Source organism: Zootoca vivipara, chromosome 14 (assembly GCF_963506605.1).
Source record: "Zootoca vivipara chromosome 14, rZooViv1.1, whole genome shotgun sequence".
In the NCBI taxonomy this organism is placed as follows: Eukaryota; Metazoa; Chordata; class Lepidosauria; order Squamata; family Lacertidae; genus Zootoca; species Zootoca vivipara.
In genome coordinates this window covers 17,627,499-17,648,805 of record NC_083289.1, presented here as the reverse complement: position 1 = coordinate 17,648,805, position 21,307 = coordinate 17,627,499, and the positions used below count along the sequence as shown (strand labels likewise).

The window sequence follows — 21,307 nt, the reverse complement described above, 5'->3', positions numbered from 1 at the left end:
GTGGACCGGCCCCTGCTGAAAAAGTTCGCTGACCCTTGGACTATATGATCCTCGGGGTCCCTTCTAACTTTACAATTCTGTGATATGATTTCATTTTATATTTTAATTTCTTTTATATAACTTGATTTCTTATGTTTGTTTTTATGTTTTTTAATCACCATTTTAGATCACATTTTGTAAATCCCTGGGAGGAATTTTATTCTAGTAAGTGACACATAAATGTTGTTAAATAGGATAAATAAACTGAGGTGTGCCCAGACTGTCAGTAGGGGGTGGGTTCGGGTGCACACTGAGAAACTGAGCTTTGTGCAGTTAAAGTGGATTAAAGTGCTTGGGTGACCTCAAAAAATCACTTAACGACAACAACAACTTTTGTGGTTAGGAAAGTGTTGGGGGAACGGGTTGAAAAATGTATGATGAGCCAATGATTCACAGGATATAAACACTGCAGAAGCAAATCGGGATGAATAGTCATTGTCATATATAGCCTACCAGGAAATGAATAAGAATGAAAGTTATAACCTAACCATGTGAGCTTTCTTCAAGCAAATCAGGATGACAGCTCAATGAGCATGTCATGCAGAGGATTCTGATCAGCTTAAGTAACAGAATTCCAAGCCTTGGATCACGCCTAGCCAACGCCCATCAGACCCAGCCAGTATAGTCAAGGATCAGGGATGATGGAGGTTGCAGTTGGAAGAATATCTGGAGGGGGACCACCTTGGCTACCCAAGGAATGTGAGAAGGCCTGTAGCTCAATGGCAGAGCACATGTTTGTTCTCCAACTTTGTAGAGTTCAGTTACCTATCAGCATAGCTGCCAAGTTTTCCCTTTTCTCACGAGGAAGCCTATTCAGCATAAGGGAATTTCCCTTAAAAAGGGGATAACTTGGCAGCTATGTATCAGGCGTTAGAATCAAAGTCACAGAATCAAATAATTGTAGCGTCAGAAGGGACCAGTGTGCTGCCCCTACTGCTTATGGCTGTGGGATGTAGTCCACTGGAGCAGTCAAATGCAACATTCCTTGTTTGCCTAGAGTGGACACAGACAGAGGGATCTTGAACCAACCTGTTGAACTTCCTGTTACACCTGGTCTGGAGCATCCCCCCCCCCTGCATGTGACCAGGTAGGTGGGCGTGACCCTGACAGACCCCACAAAAGTTCCAGTCATGCAGGAATCCTCCTCTTTTGATGCCTTTTCTTCTCTTGGACTGCATTGCTGGCTCACTGCTGGCTCTCTGCCAGCAGCACATGGTCCAATCCTTACAAGGATGTAAGCCACACTGTATCTGTATCTGTAAGCTAAAGCCTGCCTTCAGGGATCCAACTGTGAACTGAATGTGAGTAAACTTCCTACTTTTAAAAGAAGCTTCTTGTGTCTTTATTCTTTTTAGGAGGGATAAAAGGGTACTTACCAGGAACAGAACCCAATCTGAACAAAGCCAGATTGGATTGCTTAAGTAAAGAGATTCAAACGAATCTACCAACTAGCTCCCTGCTATGTATTTCAGGGGTCAGCAAACTTTTTCAGCAGGGGGCCGGCCCACTGTCCCTCAGACCTTGTTGGGGGCCGGACTATGTTTTGGGGGGGGGAAATGAACGAATTCTTATACCCCACAAATAACCCAAGAGATGCATTTTAAATAAAAGGACACATTCTACTCATGTAAAAACATGCTGATTCCCGGACCATCCGCGGGCTGGATTTAGAAGGCGATTGGGCCTCATCCGGCCCCGGGGCCTTAGTTTGGGGACCCCTGTATTGGGGAATGTCGCTCTGCTGCTGACTCACAAGCGTGAGTTAGGAAGGATACGATGAAATCAATATATCCTCTCCTAGTATCTACAACATTCCCACAATGGCACCCATGAAAGGTCTCAATAAATGTCCTTTCAAAAATCCACAGAGTATGAGAGGTTATTTGCTCTTCCTGCTCAGTTCCTGCTTGCACTGACTCAGTCCCTCCTAGGCTGAACACGCCTCCTCAGACATATTCAGATTCCATTGGATACCAGGATTAGGCACCTACCTACCCTCTCTTCCTTTCTGAAAAAAGGAGACATGCAAAGAGGTTCTCTCTGTGGGCAAACGTGGCAGTGCCTGGTGCTATGGGATTTGCTCCACCAGCTTCAAAAGCTTGGTGACCTTGCCCTACATCTGCACTGAAATAACCTCAAGATTAGAAAGACCTCTCTCTGAATCCTTGGAGAGTTGTTGACAGTCTGAGCAGACAATAGTGGACTGTAGACGGTCTCAGTATAATGGAGTTTCCTGCATTCAGTAGGCTATACTCTTATCAAGGGAAAGCGACGCTCCTCCTCTTCCTCTTCAGAACCCAATTCTGTCTACTGTACTTGGTTCCATTGATTATCCTTCTGTTCTTTATTTTCCACTGGTGCCAGCTGCATGGCTGAAGAGATAAGCCTTCTCAGCTAAAAGGCACACTGAATAGTGGCTTGCCTCTTCAACATTTAGCGGAAAGTGTTAGCATCCCCCCCCTTGCTTTTTCATAATGACCATGGGCGGTCCTTGGAAAAGTGGTTTCAAATCACTACACCCAAGAATTTTGGAAACCTTTAATTTCTCTGCAGCTCCCCCCCCAAATAATTACTTGCCAGAGGCGTGTGTGGATGTGCATCTCCCTATAGTTCCTATGAGTCCATAAAACACATGGAGCAAAGAAAGGAGCGTACTTATGTACCCCATGCTATTGGTGGCAATGTGAAGATCATCAGTCTTTGCTCACCATGTTCAGCTTGCCTTTCTTCTGCAACAAGCTCGAGAAGGCCACAGTTGTGAGGACACAGGCCGCCAGAGAGCAATAGGTGTTGATGGCAGCTCGGTGCTGGGCATCTCCATGATCAGAAATGGCAGAGTTGAAACTGGGCCAGTACATCCATAGAAATAAGGTGCCTGGAGGAGGAGGAGGAGGAGGAGGAGGAGGAGGAGGAGGAGGAGGAGGAGGAGGAAAGAACTAATTTGCATTATAAGATCAACAGAAGCATCTAGATCAGTGGTTCCCAACCTTTTTGGTATGTCAACCCACAAATCCAATTTACTTAGGTTCATGACCCATTCATTTGTTGTAACATGAATTTGGGGCTGTAGTTCTTCTTTGCCACCAGCGAGTGGTCCCCAAGTGTTAAAATATAAGGCTCAAGCCTTGGCCAGTGGTCAGTTGCAAGTGTCAACACAGTGTTATATAATATGCCAACGAAAGGAAAAGTTGTAAGACATACTCATCGTGCTAGTTAAGGATTGCAACCAATAACTTTTTCTCTTGCTTACTTATAAAACCCATGACCTGAACTGGCTTCACGACCTGCTTGCAGGTCACAATCCACAGGTTGGGAATGCTGATCTAGAACACTGTTTTTTATTTATGAATCACCTTCTGTATTAATCACAAGGTGACTCACGATCATACAATAAAGCCAAACCATGTTTATGAAATAGTACAGGACAGCAATCCTGAAGCCATTTTGTCTCTCCCAAATTGACCAAAAATATTTCTCTGCAAGGAGAAAGGAAATGGGAAAGCCTCCCCATTGTCTTTTGCTTACAAATCCTGTCTTAAGGGTGTATTTGTGCATGAACAGGGTGAGCCTGTGACCTGGATTCAGGAACTAAGCATTTAGCATCTCAAAAGGAATGGCTAGACTGCCCAGGTAAAGCAATCAGTGACCATTATTAGGTATCCTGGCAAACAGGATTTCTGCTGTAGACTGCCTTCTGTGATGTATTTCTGCTGTAGACCGCCTCCTTTTATGATGTACATATGATGTTTTGGGGGTTGGTCTTGGGCTACAGGGTGGGAAATTTCAAAAGTCCACATAAGGGCTTGCACACCATTGTTCAAGGTTCTCCCTTCTGTGTGTGGGGAGTTGCAACAGTTTAATAAGGATCAGGCTTACTGGCCACTTTGCTTCTCAGTATACTCTGGTTGGCGTCTGTTATTTTCTCCTACCGATAGGTGACTCACTCAAGGACTCTATACGGGCTCTTGGATACCCCATAAGAGAAAAGGAGCAGTTTTTTCTATAACACACCGCTGATGTAGAACATGCTAACATTGAGCCTTGTGAGCTGACAAAGAAGCATGCTGTCATCTGCGGACCATTTCATTGTTCAGTCTGTCTCTGAGCTCCTTTGGCAGGATTAAGGATGGAGAGAAGGGACATTCTTCTCATTAGCAACTGGGGCCAATCTTCCCTAAGCCTGGCCACCCTGCAAGCTGAAGGCGGAAAGCATCAAAAACTAAAGGCAAATCTTACCAATCATAGAGAAGAGATCTGAGTGGTAGACAGAACCCTGTTTATCTTTGGTCTGCTCCAAGTTGGGCCGATACAAAATGGCGGTCACCACCAGCCCAAAGTAAGCGCCAAATGTGTGAATAGTCATGGACCCACCAGCATCTTTCACCTGCAGTGATGGGAGAGAACAAGGGTCAGTCTAGGGAAGGAACGGGAGGGTTGCCATGACTGTCCCACAAGCAGCTAGACCACAATGAGAAAATCCCCTCAGAGAGCAACAATTCTCAAAGCGGTCTGACAATCCAATCCCTTTTCACAGAGAACTCTGGGGATTGTAGTTCTGTGAGGGGAATAAAGGCCTCCTAATCACTCTCAGAACCCATACCAAACTACAGCTCCCAGGATTATTTGGGAGAAGCCATGACTGTTAAAAGTGTTTTAAATGTGTGGTGTTTTAAATGCATGCCCTCCAACATTTCCAGGCCAAAAACTGGGATGCGCATCTTCCAGGCTGCGCTCCCAGGTGAGTCACGTGACCAGTGCAAGAGTACACAGCCAAAAAACCTCACATTTTGGGGCTCCGTGATCTCATGAGATATCGCGATCTCACGTGTTTTCAGGTGCCGTGCTCTCACGCGAGAGCACAGAGCCCCAAAATGGGGTGTTCCCATTTAATCGGGGCAGTTGTGTGGTATGTAAACAGGCGAATGTGGCCTGTGATCTTGGCAACAGTGGAAGCTTTCCTCCAATGCAGTCAAGGCACCCTCCTCAAGCTCAGGACCACAACAGAAGTCAAAGGCTTAAAGCTCCCCAACACCCTTCTTTTTTGCCAGAGTCCAGATCTAGATTGGGGGAGGACTGTGTCCACTCACCCTTTAAAACAAACACTATTTGTGCAATTGCTAATCCAATGAGTGGTGTTTTATCCAGTTTGGTTCTGAGCTTGGCACACAAAAACAGCATTTTTGTGAATGTTATGTGGGAAAATACTGTATAGGAAACTAATTTGGCTTTCCATTTATGGAGTCAATTCATTGTAATCTTATTTGGTGCAACTGATATGAATTTGGCAACCAAGTAATATTTCCCAGCACTTGCAACATTGGTGGGCCTGAGTGAAGCCCAAGGCTGTCCTTGCATCCCACACAGTGACCAAAAAAATCTATTTTTGAGCTTGCCTACCTCAGGGCACAGTCCAATTCCTCTATCTGATGGTCTGAGGAATGTCTTCCTCTGGGGGCCTTTACACACCATTGCCCTACTTGCGCAATCACATTCCACAAAGGCCAGGACTGACTCCAGGTTTTTGTGTGTTTTGGATAAGAGACCTGCGCTGGGCAGGTCTTAAAGATTAAAGCTCCCCAACACCCCCCCTTTTTTGCCAGAGTCCAGATCTAGATTGGGGGAGGCCTGTGCCCACTCACCCTTTAAAACAACTACCGTATATTCTGGCGTATAAGACGACTGGGCGACTTTTGAGAAGATTTCTTGGGTTAAATATTTCTTGGGTCTTATATGCAGGAATATACAGTACTATTGTGCAATTGCTAATCCCATTATGTCCCTCAAGCAGTTTTCCTTTCATCCCTCCCACAGGTGGGTTACTTGGCTGGTTGGCTGGGGCCCCACTCTGCCCCCTGCTAGTCGCTCTGCTCCATCTGCACTATACATTTAAAGCAGCATCATACACAGTCATAGCTTCCCCCAAAAAATCCTGGGAAATGTAGCTGGTTAAGGCTGCTGAGAGTTGGAAGGAAATCCCCTATTGTCAGGATGCTGTCAGCGGCTCCCGGCTGGTTGCCCAGGAAAGTATAAAGACAAGGAAACGTTTCATACAGTCCTTTTTTATTCCATACTTTACAGGGAGAGGCTATAGAACCCAGCCTCTTGGATAACGGCGTGGTCCTGAGTCAATCTCCACTCCCCTTCTCTCCCACTTCTTCATTCGTCATCTCTTCTACGGGTGCTGATAAATGCCCTCTGTCTTTGAGCTCTTTGCTCTCCTACTTTTAAGGCACGCCAACTTCTGGGAGATGGTGGGTCTGGAATGCTTTCTAGTGATAACGTGCCAGCCAGCTGCGGCTGCAGCCCTGCCTGCTCCTCCTCTCCCATGATTTCCCAGCTTCCCCCCTCATCTGCCTCTGAGCTGCGACCTCCCTCCACCCCCTTGTTGTAAATCTGTACTGTCTTCCTCTTCCTCCTCCCTGGAAGGGTCAGGATGGGGAGGCGGTCTCCACCATTGCTCTTGTGCCCAGTCCATGACACCTATTCTCCTTACAGAGCAGTGGAGGACTTTGGGCTTTCAGATTTCAGTGGCGCCCTATGAAATACCAAAATTTGGTGCCTCCCCCTGCTTCTCGCCTTCCTTTGTTTGTCACTGTTACAATGTCTCTGCAAGCCTACAACTAGGCTTGGCGCCCAGTGCGGGTGAACCAGCCACGCTGCCCCAAATCCACTTGTGTGCAGAGCTGTATTTCTCAAAGTTTCCTGGGAAGAAGAATTAATTGTGAAACCACTTGAGCACTAGTAAGTGTCTGTGGACTCAGCTACATTGGCAAAGAAAAAGTGCCTTGTATGTGCATAATAACACTGTGACACCAGGTGGCGCTGTGGAGTTCCTTTTTTGCCACCCGATTTCTCATACAAAGTTTACGACGCGTTTAACTGAAACGCTTCTTGGATGTGTCTAGATCCAGCCTCTCTCTCTCTCTCTCTCTCTCTCTCTCTCTGTGTGTGTGTGTGTGTGTGTGTGAAAGTTGAACAGCCTTACATGGAGCAGGTCCAATAGGATGTATTCATTAACGGAGAAGAGAGTCACTTGAAACAATGTCATGATCAGCAGCTGCACAGGACTGATTTTGCCCAGGACGGCACCAAAGGCGATGCAGACAGAACCCACACAGAAATCTGCACCAATCATGCTGAGAGGAAGAAGAGGAAGGTTAGAAACGAAGCACATTTATGTATATACTGTACTGTATATCAAAACCTGTATAAACCAGTGTACTTCCACGTTGAATCCCCAGATGTTGTTGGACCAGTAGCAGATCATGTGTTGGGTGGCAGGCAGGCATGGTGCAAGCAGACCCGCGGGAGCCCTGGGTGGGCTGTACCGTGTCATTTTCACCACACCATTGTCCTTCTGCCTCTAATTCCACCCATAGGACTGACTGGAGATCAGGCAAGCGCCACTGCCTCGCTATGCCACCGGCTACTGCGTTGGATCACAACTCCCATCATCCTGACCATTAGCTGAGCTGGCTACGGTGATGATGGGAGTTGTAGTCCAACATCTGGGACCCAAGGATGAAGCAAAGCTGGTATAAACGGAATCCCTTCCATACCAGGAGGCCCTCAAGAGTCACAGGGAGGACAGCAACACCACCCGTGGATCTTCCATCTTTCCTGGTCTCCTTTTGCCTCTCCTTCACTTTCTTTCCTATTATTTGTTTTCTAAATGCCTGTTTTAAAGTGTAGATTCCTTGCGGCAGGTTCCTGTATTTCTGACTTAACTGACCCTGTGGTGGTATGCTACAGAGATATAGTAAATAACAGCTGGGCCATTGGCCTGATTCAACTGGCTTGTCTTATGTTCTTCTGACTATTCAGACTCTTAATACCATATTTTAATGCTCCAAGCATTCATTTTGTCCTATTAAGAATTCTGTGAAACTCAAAAGCTTCCATATCTTTCTGGTTCCCTATAGGGCGAAAGGATTCCATCTCACTCGCCAGCCCTCCTTCCCTGTGTGTATCTTTACATTCAAATACAACAAACTGGTTCTTTTCACCAGTGTATCACACTAACCTTATAGTCCAGCCAAGAAATACGCCCCCCCCTCCACCCACCCCAGCCAGGTTCCATACGTGCAAACTTACCTTTCCACTCCAATGAGTATCTTCCCGTTCTCAAAGGTATGAAACCAGCCCTGAACCAGGAGAGCCCACTGGATCCCAAAGGCGGCAAGGAGGAAGTTGAATGCGACAGCTCCAAAACCGTAGCGTTGAAGAAATGTCATGAGGAACCCAAAGCCCACAAAAATCATCACATGAACATCTTGGAAAGCTGCATTAAAGAAAGAAATTTCATCATTAACATTGGTTCAAAAACATGTGTTCAATAGAATAAGAAAACAAGAAGAACATAACGTTTAGATAAGATTGGAAAGCGTTTATTGTCAAGGATATAAACAACTACCTGACTTTTAGAAGACATCTGAAGGCAGCCCTGTTTAGGGAAGTTTTTAATGTTTGATGTTTTATTGTGTTTTAAATTTTTAATATTTTGTTAGGAGTGGCTGGGGAAACCCAGTCAGATGGGCACAGTACAAATAAATTATTATTATTATTATTATTATTATTATTATTATTATTATTATTTATTGTTACTTCCACTTTGCCTGGGGAAACCCAATCTTTAGCGCTCAGTCAGAGCAAATATTAATTGGGTTTTCCCTGTTTTCCCTGTGGGTTAAACCACAGAGCCTAGGGCTTGCCAATCAGAAGGTCGGCAGTTCGAATCCCTGCAACGGGGTGAGCTCCCGTTGCTTGGTACCAGCTCCTGCCAACCTAGCAGTTCGAAAGCACGTCAAAGTGCAAGTAGATAAATAGGTACCGCTACAGTGGGAAGGTAAACGGCGTTTCCATGTGCTGCTCTGGTTCGCCAGAAGCGGCTTAGTCATGCTGGCCACATGACCTGGAAGCTGTACGCCAGCTCCCTCAGCCAATAATGCCAGATGAGCAGCGCAACCCCAGAGTCGGGCACGACTGGACCTAATGGTCAGGGGTCCCTTTACCTTTACCTTAAAGCTAAATGGTAGGGTTTCCCTAGGAAAGGAGCAGGGCAAGATGAAAACAGCTTGGACCTATTCTTCAAAATTTCAGGTCAAGTGGAAAAACTCACAGGACAAGCAGAAGTGTGGATGAGAATTCTGTGTTCTTCCTGTCCAGCTTCTTCAGAGTGATCCTAGGAGCCAACCCTCAGTGTTTGACTCACTTCCTTTCACACTGATTGGTTCCAATCAGCACAAAGGTTTGAGAAGACTTCTTCTCAGTTGCTTAAAGCTTCCCATTCATGCTGATTGGGTGAATGGAGGCAGGAACCCTGCTGCATAAAGAGTAATGGGCCTTCAGCTCATTGCAGCACCTCTGTCTAAGGATCCCTATCTCAGCAATGGGTTCAAAGTGTTGGAGCTGACCTTTAAAGCCCTAAACAGCCTCGGCACAGTATACCTGAAGGAGCGTCTCCACCCGCATTGTTCAGCCTGGACACTGAGGTCCAGCTCTGAGGGCCTTCTGGCGGTTCCCTCACTGTGTGAAGTTACAGGGAACCAGGCAGAGGGCCTTTTCAGTAGTGGCACCCGCCCTGTGGAACGCCCTCCCACCAGATGTCAAGGAAATAAACAGGGCTGTCTCGAGCAGGTCGGGCGCCCTGGCGCTGAGATCGCTCCGGCGTCCCTGCCCTCGCAGCGCGCAGCACGGCTTCCGCGCGGCTTCGCCGTGCAGCGCCCCCCCCCCCCCGTCGGCCTGGCACCCCGTGCCACCGGGACTGCACCTAGAGCCGGGCCTGGAAATAAACAACTACCTGACTTTTAGAAGACACCTGGAGGCAGCCCTGTTTAGGGAAGTTTTTAATGTTTAGAGTTTTATTCTGTTTTTAATGCTCTGTTGAAAGCCGCCCAGAGTGGGTGGGGAAGCCCAGGCAGATGAGCAGGGTATAAATAATATATTTTTATTTTTACTTGAAAGCCAGCAGATTTGTGAAACCCCAAACTATGGACTTCTCATTCAGAAACTGCTAGAAGAGACCGGAAACATCCTGTTATTTGATGTTGCCATTGACATATCGTGTGTGTGTGTTTGTGTGTGTGTGTGTTTGTGACAAAATTATTAAAATGTATCACACACCGATATACTGGCCGTTTGCACTACACAAGGTACACAGCGCACAGCAATCCCCCCCCCCCTTGGGCTTCTGCAACTCTGTCTGCATTACGAAACAAGTTTATACATTTCCAGCCACTTGCCATCCATCATGTCCTCGAGATAGAAATCAGCTCCAGTGATGTAAAATGACACTTGGCAATTATCAGTGGTCCAGGAGTTCCTTAGGCTGCTGAGTAAGACCAAGATGAGGGTTATGTTTCCTCCATCATTTGGCCTGGGAATTCCCACCATACACAAACAAGTAAACTTGCATGAATCAGCCCATATTCTGCCCTCATGCATTTAAAAGGCATATGCACTGTGGCTTATTTACTTGCATTTCTAATCTGTCCCATCCCTAAGAAATGGAACATGAATCACTGGGCTAAGCATATATTCATATATTCCTGTTCAGAATGGAAAGAAGCAGAAGTCCCAGTAAAGGAAGAATGGATACAAAAACTTATGGAATATGCAGAAATGGCAAAACTCACCGGAAGAATAAGAAATCAAGATAACAAACTTTTTATAAAAGAATGGAAATGGTTTATTCAATATTTACAGATAAGCTGCAAACAGATAAAAGCATTGGCAGGATTATTATTGTAATAACCTGCAGTTTTGTAAGAGTTTATATTTAAAGTAGATACCGGTAATTAAATGAATTTGGATATGCAGAAGGTATTAAAAAACAAATTTAAGGAACCGCAGAAAGAGGTGGGTGGAGGAAGTCAAACTTTGAAATGTTAAAATGATTGTAAAATGTATGAAATGTATAAATTTGAAAAGTATGAATAAAAACTTTTAAAAAAGGAATGGATGCACAGCTGGCAAATCAGCTGAAGCTAGAAAGCACACACTTTGTGCTCCCAAGATCATCTGTGCTTCCTCTTCCATGGGGGATTTAATGGTGGGAATTGGTAAGAGATATATTAATCATATTTAATCCTCTAGAGACCTGCATGTGTGTGTTAATAACAAAGGGAAATGGCAGCAAGCCTGTATTCCAAAGTGAGGGGCTTTAGCAGTGTCTCTGATGGGGAGAAAACTTCATTCTTATCCTTAGGCAGAATGGCAAAGCATGGGAATATGCTGTTAAACCTTATTTATTCCATTTCGCTGTGAAAAGCAGCTGAGCCCCTTTCTACCCCTCCTGCAATGAAGCAGACCACACACTGAAGTAAGTTTAAAATACTTTACTTACATATTTGATGTCACAGTCCTGCATTATTATATGCAGGCATATGAGTAAAAAAAAAAGCAGTAAGATAGCTTCAGACAGGTGTCTGGAGCTGGGAGCTATTGAGAGACACATGCTGCTTCCATAGCTACATCGTAAAGAAAGGGGAATGGGAAAAGAAGATAAGGTATACAGCATTTCCTCCCCCACTGGGGGTGAGGGGACATGACTTAACTGAACCTTCTCTAGAAATTAGAACTCTGTGGTCCTTGACCCCTTTCATATACTAGCAATCATGCAAAATCTGACTGCAAAATCTCCCAGTGATCTGGCCAAGTAGGATCTGTAGCCCCCAGAAACAGCCCAGAACAGTAAAGGGGGAGTCAGGCCTTTGTGGGAGACTGGCGGAGATCTGTCCCCCAGAAAGGGAGCTTGGCCTCCGAAGCAGAGGCATAACAACCTCCAAGACCCTGGAAGTGATGGCAGCAATGCCCTATCTATTCCAGCATCCTGTTCTCACAGTGACCAACTCCAACTGGGTGCCCATGGGGAACCCTCAGGCAGGATCTGAGCAGAAGATCACTCTCCCCTCCTGTGGTTTCCAGCAACTGGTATTCAGAAGCATCACAAAAAGTATGTGAAAGATGTACCTCAAGGCTGTCAGAGGAAGGGCAAAGGGTTGTTCAATGAATCCCATTAAATCTTGCCTTGTTTTCGCTGATGTTTGCTTCTGCTACCAGACAGGCTGGATCTACCAATGTATTTAGAGGAGGCTGGTCAAAGTTAACCTGCAGAGGTGGAATGGATGGTAGCAGGACCAAGCAGGATTGAATTCCCCAAGAACATGGGTAGGCAAACTAAGGCCCAGGGGCCGGATCCAGCCCAATTGCCTTCTAAATCCAACCCGCAGACGGTCCGGGAATCAGCATGTTTTTACATGAGTAGAATGTGTGCTTTTATTTAAAATGCACCTCTGTGTTATTTGTGGGGCATAGGAATTTGTTCTTTTCTCCTTTTTTCAAAATATAGTCCGGCCCCCCACAAGGTCTGAGAGACACTGGACCGGACCCCTGCTGAAAAAGTTTGCTGACCCCTGCCCAAGAGGATAATTTTTTTTATAAAAGAATGGGAAAATTTTACAAGTTATCTAGGAGACCACTGTTAGTTGATGGAAGCAAGAGCAGGATTTTGACACACTTGTAGTGTAAAAAATATTATGGACCATATGGTTCAATATAAAAACTGGAGTACAGACTAATGTGCAGTTGTAGTTGTTTTAAAACAAGACCCCATGGACGGGATGGGGGGAAGTCGTGAGATTTGGAGAATCTCCACATATAGTATTTCTTTATTGATGTGTGATTATTTGTATTTTTTATTTGTAAAATTAATACCGGTAAAATGTTTTGTTTTGTTGTTTTTTTAAAAAAAGAATTCCCCATTCATGAGCTGATGGGCAGTGGGCGCTGACCAGCTTTTTTTAGGTACATGAAAGATTTCCACACAGGGAGCTCTCTCGTACACCCAGACCCAACAGCACTGGACTCCCCACAAGGTGGTACAGTCCTTTCTGCAGGGATTGGCTGTGTAAGCAGGCAATCCAGCCGCTTTTCTACCAGTCCCACACTTGATGTACTGTAACATTTGAAGCCAACAGCTGGGATAGTTCTGTCGATAGAGCTTGAGACTCTTAATCTCAGGGTCATGGGTTCAAGCCCCACATTGGGCAAAAGATTCCTGCATCACAGGGGGTTGGATTAGATGACCCTGGTGTTCCCTTCCAACGCTATGAATCTATGAACAGTCATGGCACCCCCTCTTCTTGGGGAGGGGGAAACTTCCTGGGATTGCTTTGGGAACTTGTGTGATTTAGAGGCAAAGTTAAAATGTGTCAGTTAAATTTCAAGTTAGTACAATAAGTACAGAAAGAATAAAGTAAGCGTTGTCTGGTCTCCTAGCAGAATACAAAGGAATGTTAATCCTATGCAAAAGTGGAGGAGGAGAGAGATAAAATTGTACGTCAACAGGAAACAGGATTGTCCAGTTTGGATTGTATCCCTTAACCGACACAAATGAAGAACTTTGGCAGCTGAGTCAATCATAACCAGCATATTTTATCCCTAATATAATACCTATTTATGTAGACTCCCAGAAGGAGAACATGTTGTAACGCTACTACTGCCATCAGTAGAGGCAGTTTAATGATTAAACAGTGTCTGGCTTAATCCAGGATTTCTGCTGAAGTAACGGTGAGACTGAGCAGCTAAGCTTTCCAGGGACTGAGGGAACTAGCTGAGATTCTCATCTCAAACTCGTGTTTAATGAAGTGAGGTGTTTTGTTTATGAAACCCAAGTGAAGAGCGTGTGATTTTTCCCCAAGCACCTCGCATCGGAACTCTGTTAATACGGTATCAATGCCACTGTAAAAGTCCTGGGTGAGTGGGAGCGTTTGAGGGAGGCTGCGTAATAGGGGAAAAAAACACCCAGGCTCTGCCGTGCTCCCAAAGCGGTGGCAGTTCATGAATGAGGCAAGACATCCAGTGACATCATACCCAGCTGAAATTAAGTAAGGGTCTCATCAGCAGTATACATTTAAAGCAACAGCATACCACTTTAAGCAGTCATAGCTTCTCAAAAAAAAAATCCTGGGACAGGAAGCTTTGCTCAAGGCTGCCGAGAGTTTCAATTCTCAAGAGTGGTTTAAAAATCAATCCCTCTTCCCAGGGAACGTTGGGAAATGTAGGCCATTTCCTTCAAGGGTACAGTACTTGGAACTGCAGCTCTCCGAAGGGTAAACTACAGTTCCCAGGGTTCTTTAGGGGAAACTATGTGTTTTCAGCACATGGTGTTGAATGCGTGTGGCCTCAAAAAACAGGGTGCCTCTGAGCAGATGCTTAGACTTGCAGTTTGTTTTCAGTACCAGAACTGAACTAAGCTTACGGTCCATTCACACAAAATTCCCCTCCTGGTTATCTTTCTTCCGTTCAGCAGCCTACTTTAGATGGGAAAAAGTCAGCTTGTTGTTGCTACTGTTAAACAACTGGGAGTCAGAAATCCTTGCCCAGGAAAAGCTAACATACTGCCCTACAGATGTTGTGTGGACTATAACTCCCATCAGCCACAGCCGATGATCAGGGATGATGGGAGTTCCGGTCCACAACAGCTCGAAGACACCACATTGCCTACCACTGTCCTTGCCAATCTCCTTCAAATTAGCCCAGTTGACTTTAAAGCAAACTAGTTGGCCCAACCAAAAGATCTAATGACTCCTATTCAGTCCCTTCATATTCTGTGGAATCCACAGGGCTGCAAAGACCAACAACAATACTACTAGTCACTGCTATTTTTCTATAAAAAGAGGTGCCATGAACTAGTGCATATAATAATGCATGTTTGCATGTATTTGAGAAAGGGTGGTAGTAATTCTCTCCTTGAAACTTGAGAAGCAGCGCACCGTTTCTCCCCAATCCTCTGACTGCTTTTCTCCTCCAGCCTATACCGCTTGAAGTGAGTCTGGCTTCACCTTCTCTCTGTTTGGCACCTATCCAAATCGGGCAAAACAACACACACCCTGATACACCCATTAGCTTCCATCCCCACATGGTTGTATACAGGGAAGAACCAGGCACAAGAACCAAGACAGGTAAGATGAGACGGAATGGAGAGGATGGGCTGCTCAGGGGCGATGGGCACAGAACGGAGAAAGCGCTCCAGACATTACAAAAGAGGGATGGGAGAGGAATTTCCTTTCCTTTGCAATTTAAGGTGAAACTACCCAATTCACACCTCTCTAACCGATACATGAACATAAAAGACATTTATCCTTTGTAAGGTCTGCTTTTCAGAATTTTGCAATGCAGTTTTCCAACCAAGTTGCATATATTAGAGGGAGGTGTGCATAAAAATGCATATATTAGTAAAAAAAAAAGCACATTCTGCTTGCCCAAATGAGTATGTTGGTCAAAACTGCCTGCCAAAACATATCATTAGGAGAAATTAGTACTAAAGCATTGACAAATTTTCATCAGCATTTTTTAATAATTGCAAGCTGCTATGGAATTGCAGATAACTTGAGTTTAAGCATAGCTGCCAAGTTATCCCTTATTTTAAGGGTTTTCCCCTTATGCTGAATAGGCTTCCTTGCGAGAAAAGGGAAAACTTGGCAGCTATGGTTTAAGATTTGAAAAAAATTGAGAAACTTAAATGGACAGTTTCTACGATAATGAAGTTGTTCAGCATATGTGGAGAATAGCTGCACCGCCTAAGATTTATCTTCAGGCTTGCTAACAGTGGCCAGTTTTTCTCTGCTCTGTTCTTCCCTATTCTACCAAGGGACCACGATATTCCTTTTGGTATTGGCAAAAGAAGCACCATAGCCTTTGGTGCAAGTGGAAATCTTGTTTTGCTGACCCCAGCCCAATCAAATTCAGTATTCATTTCCATGCACATTTACCTGAACTCAGTGAGCCTGACAGTGCAATCCTATGCGTGACAAGGAAGGCCCATTGATTTACTCTCTGGTAAGAGATTAAGAGTTCTGTGGAAGTCAGAAGCTTACTCATTTGTTGATGACTTTTTGAAGTTTTTTTTTTTCGCACAAGTATTGCACCATTGTGGATTTCATCCCCACGCACCCCCTTGCCCTTTACATGTGGCAATGTTAAGGCACCCAGGCTATGAGACAAGAATAGGAAACTTGTGACATTTCAGATGTTGTTGGACTCCAACTCCCAGCATCCTTGGCCAGCGTGACCAATGGTCAGGTAATGATGGGAGTTGTAGTTCAGCAACTTCTGAAAAACCACCCTGGTCTTTCCTCTTAGTGCTTAAACTGGTGAAACCATCATTCTCTCCCCACATGGATTTCTAAGAGCTGTGGTCCTGTGTGAGTTGCATACAGATTGATAAGAGAATTCTCAGCATCCCCACCAAGCTACAGGATTTATTTATTTATTTTTTGAGAGCCATGCCTGCTAAGATGATACAAAACCAATTCTCCATTAGAGTGTAATCAATACAGACCATAAATTTAAAGCCCATGGCTGCCCCCCAAAGAATCCTGGGAACTGTAGTTTACCCCACACAGAGCAATAGTCTACAGTTCCCAGGGAACTACAGTTCCCAGGATTCTTTGGGGAGAGTCACATGCTTTAAATGTATGGCATGGATATATCGATTGCACATTTAATCAATTTCCATATTTGGCTGCTGCTGATGCAGAGATTTAAATCCCACTCCAAACTACTAGCTTGTCCACCTTCCAATTTTCTGAAACGTGGGATACAATTTTTAATATAAATAATACTGTAATGCAAAATTATATATGCAGGGTGGTTTTTAAAAGCCTTTATCTCAATGAATTATAATTCTCTTGTTTCACATTGACAGTATTGGCACTGAACACAGGTACATGCTGGTTCTACACATGTACAAGTGTTTGTGAGAAAGAGTATACCTTTATTGATTTGTACAGCTTGTGTATGTAGGTACACAGACCGTACACTTTGTGAACATTCCATGTGAATAACTGTGCATGTGTACAGCTCAGGGTCTGTGTACTCAGGCACATGGATTGCAACCCATTGAATATGAACACCCCTATTGTATTCTTGCTTTGTAATCCTTTTATTTCAGACCGGCAACCTTGAGGTCAGTTACAGAGTGTCCTGGAAGTTTGAAAGGTTCTCCCGCTGGTTCATGGAAATTGCAATTTCATTACACGAATGCAACACATTTTACTTTGTTTCATCTTGTTAACTGTTTTCACATTTTGGCTGGGAGGATGGGGAGGAATGTTGAGATTTGTGCCCACTTATTCTTCTGCATAGAGATTGGCACATCTGTCCTCTGTAGAATACCGATGGGCATTGCTGCTACATGATGGCACAAGGGAGAGAGAAAAATCAGCATTCCAAAACCCCTTTGCCAGGGAAGTTTTTAATGTTTGACGTTTTATCATGTTTTAATATTCTGTTGGGAGCCGCCCAGAGTGGCTGGGGGAACCCAGCCAGATGGACGGAGTATAAATAATATATTATTATTATTATTATTATTATTATTATTATTATTATTATTATTATTACAGTTGCCTCTAGGATTGTTTAAGTAGAAGAACTTGTGGAGGCCCAGTATGGTGTCCTGAACAGACTATTCACTTGAGAAGAAAGCGTGTTTGGCCATGAAAAGTCATTGGATAACCTTTGGACAGTAACTACCACCTCAGCCCAACATACCTCATAGGATCCCATTTAGACATAATGGTAAAGCCAGTGAATGGTACAATCAGTGAGGGGTCTGGATGGGGAGAGTTTTGAGGGCCATAGAGAGATGCCTAGAGGGCCACATTTGGTCCTCAGGCTTGAGGTTCCTCACTGCTGTCCATAGAGGTTCTTACTTGACTTAGGCTCCATCCACACTCAAAACTGAAAGCCCATAACTTCCCCCCAAAGAATCATGAGAACTGAATTTGTAAAGGGGGCTGGGAAATGGCAAGCAAACTACAATTCCCAGAATTCTCAGGGGGAAGCCATGACTGTTGAAGTGCTATAAATGTGGTTTAAATGTAGTGTGGATGTGACCTCATCCTCTTAACTTGGTTTTAGTTAGTAAGTTAGTTAGTTGCATTTATATCTGAAGGAGCGTCTTCACCCCCATCGTTCAGCCTGGACACTGAGGTCCAGCTCTGAGGGCCTTCTGGCGGTTCCCTCACTGCGAGAAGTGAGGTTACAAGGAACCAAGCAGAGGGCCTTCTTGGTAGTGGCGCCCTCCCATCAGATGTCAAGGAAATAAACAACTATCTGACTTTTGGAAGGCATCTGAAGGCACCCCTGTTTAGGGGTTTTTAATGTTTGATGTTTTATCATGTTTTAAATATTCTGTTGGGAGCCGCCCAGAGTGGCTGGGGAAATTTTCCAGCCACATGAGCAAGATATAAATATGTAAATTATTATTATTATTATTATTACTACTACTACTACTACTACTACTATTATTAGTGCTTTTTCTCTGGGGGGATGCAGAGGTATGCATACCCCTAAACATTTTGTGATTCTAAGTTTGGCCTCATTGAGGGACAGTATTTCAATATGAGTAGGATAATGAGAGTACCCCTAAACATTTTTAAGCGGGAAAAGCACTGTGTTTTTTGTTGTTGTTGTTGTTGTTGTTGTTGTTGTTGTTGTTGTTGTTGTATCCCACTTTTTACTCCCAGGAGCTCACAAGGTGGGGTACATGGTTTCCCCCCTGAATCCACACAACAACCCTGTTAAGTACCAATAGGTTAAGCTGAGAGGCAAGGTGAGGATTTGAACCCTGGTTTCTCAGGTCTGATCCTAGTTCAACATCTCATTGGCTCTAATGCCCATAAGCATTCTCTTCTCACGTTATGATCCCTCCTGGGAGGAGACCATCAAAGCCTTCCCATGGCACTTAGGAGATGCTTCCCTGAGCAGCGTCATCTATCCCTTTCCCAAGCTGCCCTTGCCTTCCAATATGCACACTTAGCTACAGTGATGCCTACAGGGCAGGAGTCTAGCTCCCACTTCTGCAGAAGGAGCAGAAGGACCCTCAAAAGTCAGTTGGGAGGGCTTACCATGGTCTCCCATCCAAAGAGCACCATCCCCTAAGAACATCAAGTCTCCAGTTTAACCTAACCTAACCGTACCAACTGTTTGACCGAATAAGCACAAGGATGGTCACTGGCTCAGAATGCTTCCGTAAATCAGGTGTGAGGATAGCTCAGTCTGTAAAGCACAAGACTCTTAATTTCAGGGTTGTTGGTTCAAGCCCCACGTTAGGGAAAAAGAGTCCTGCATTGCAGGGGGTTGGACTAGATGATCCACGGGATCCCTTCCAACTCTACAATTCTGTGAGCCTTTGGCCCTCCAGATGTTGCTGAACTACATCTCCCATCAGCCCCAGCAAGCATGGCCAAGGACCAAGGATGATGGGAGTTGCAGTCTAGCAACATCCGAGGGGAAGAGATAGAGGTTTCCCACACCTGCAGGAAACGCTTTGCTCTCTGTATTTAACCTGTATCAGGACTCCTTTGTTCAAAACTGCATTAAAGCTACGTCTTTGCTGCTAGAAATAGCTTATTTCTGTATCAGAATGCCCGAGCACACTGCCCACCCCTTCCCCTAAGCGAGGAGGAAACTTGCCTAAAGCTAGGACTGGCCCGGAATTCTTTTTGGCCTGAAGCAGAACAGAAAACAGAAAACCTCTCCCTGAGTCAGGGTATACAGTATTTTGGCGCCTGAGAAAAATCCCTGCCTCAAAATACAATAAAAAAATAGATAGTTGATCATTGTTGCCCTTTCACAGCACCTAAGATCAGCTGCCTGAAACAGCCACGGCACTTTGTGTAATGGTAGGGCTGGCTGTACATGACCAGAACACTGAAAATAAACAGACCTGGGACCGAAATCATTCCTCTGTGATAACTTGCCTCACCAGTGCAGGATCTTGATTGCCAATTAACCACTTTCCTCTTGGCTGCTTGCCAACATCAAGTGTGCAGTGGTTGGGGTCCCAAGGTCTACATATAGATGGTGCCCCATGGGTGGGGTCCAGTGGGAGAAATTAAGAACCACTGGGCTCCACTGGACCACCTGTTTACTGAGTAGCCATCCTGATTCCCTTGCACAAAACTTACATGGAGGCTAGTTTATACCTGGTGTTTCTTGAGCATTGATTCTGATTTGTTTGCAGGAAGTTTATACAACAATGAGCATTCATCCTGATTTGCTTGCGGGGTTTTATGCAGCTTTCTGCTAAATCATTTGTGCACCCCTCACTTTCGAACACCGCCACTCTCCTGTCACTTTCCTAACTGCAAACAGCCTGTTTCTTTTCTTTAACCAAGTGCCTATGCTGCACCAGAGTGACAGAATGCTTAGATCCACATCAGTCGCCCAAACCTAAATTTCCTGGTATGCAGTAAGAACCCCTCCTTCAAAAAATCCTGACAATCTGGAAAGGCCGCAGAACGTTAATGGCCAAATGTCAGCATTACTTACACGGGTATCTGAAGTAGAAGTCATTCTCGGCGTCGCTTGTGATGTTCTTCTCCTGCTTCATCTTCTCCCAGCCGGCTATGTCAGATTCTGCGTTGAAGCGCACAAAGACACCAAAAAGGATGATCATGGCAAGCTCCCAGAGGAGGCAAACCAGTGGCAACCGCCAGCGCATGTCGGTGTTCCTCGCCATCATAGTCCTCACGATCAGTTTATCATTTGTCTGCTTGTTTGGTGAAGTTGTCAGGAAAGAGGAGCTGTGTGTGAGCTGGGAAGTGCAAAGTTACAGTCCCAACTGCTGGGGGAAGTTCATTCATTTTATGTCATCTGGGGAGATGTGGGTGTGACTGTGCAGCTGTCAGTCATCACTTCAGACACTCAAGGACACTGGCAACCAGTCCCATTTCAGAGCTCACTTAATAGATCAGGGCACTCTCTCATATAACCAGCCACAAACAAAGGGGTGAGGCACATGTGACAGGCCTCATTAAGAAACTGAGTGCATTCTGTGTGCTCAGCATCACAGATGAATAGATTCAGCATCATGGCTGGATGGATTCCATGATTAGCATCACAGCCTCCTAAGGTGGGAGGGGCTAGAGGTTGATAAGCCAGGGTTATCTGCGGGGTACACACAGCGGCTGAGTTTGTGTTGGTGCGGGGAGGCAGCCGCAGTGCCATCACAGCTAAGAAAATGGCCACACTATGTATCTCATCTACATTTGCACTCTGCTTAGAAACCGTACCTGTTGCACTACGTTCTCATGTGGACTGTTTCAGTTTGCGAGTTGTATCTTCTTCTTCTTCTTCTCTTATTCAGTCATTTAAAAACCCTTACCTTTTGCTGCTCTCAGCAATGAAGCTGAACGTTCGAAGATTCAGGACAGATCAAAGAAAGCACTTCTTCATGCAGTGCATAGTTAAACTGTGGAAC

General features: G+C 44.9%; 1 protein-coding gene across 1 annotated transcript in view; it reads right to left on the bottom strand.

The window, feature by feature from the left end:
- Nucleotides 1-20,844, bottom strand: part of RHCG (Rh family C glycoprotein) — a 34,053-nt gene extending 13,209 nt beyond the window's left edge. Inside the window, exons 1-5 of the mRNA XM_035131747.2 lie at nucleotides 20,377-20,844; nucleotides 8,134-8,320; nucleotides 7,025-7,175; nucleotides 4,276-4,423; nucleotides 2,748-2,914 (exon numbers count right to left, since the gene is read on the bottom strand). Coding sequence (XP_034987638.2) covers nucleotides 2,748-2,914; nucleotides 4,276-4,423; nucleotides 7,025-7,175; nucleotides 8,134-8,320; nucleotides 20,377-20,569 — 846 coding nt within the window. The 5' untranslated portion in view covers nucleotides 20,570-20,844. The remainder of the gene's footprint in view (nucleotides 1-2,747; nucleotides 2,915-4,275; nucleotides 4,424-7,024; nucleotides 7,176-8,133; nucleotides 8,321-20,376) is intronic.
- Nucleotides 20,845-21,307: the final 463 nt, after the last annotated feature.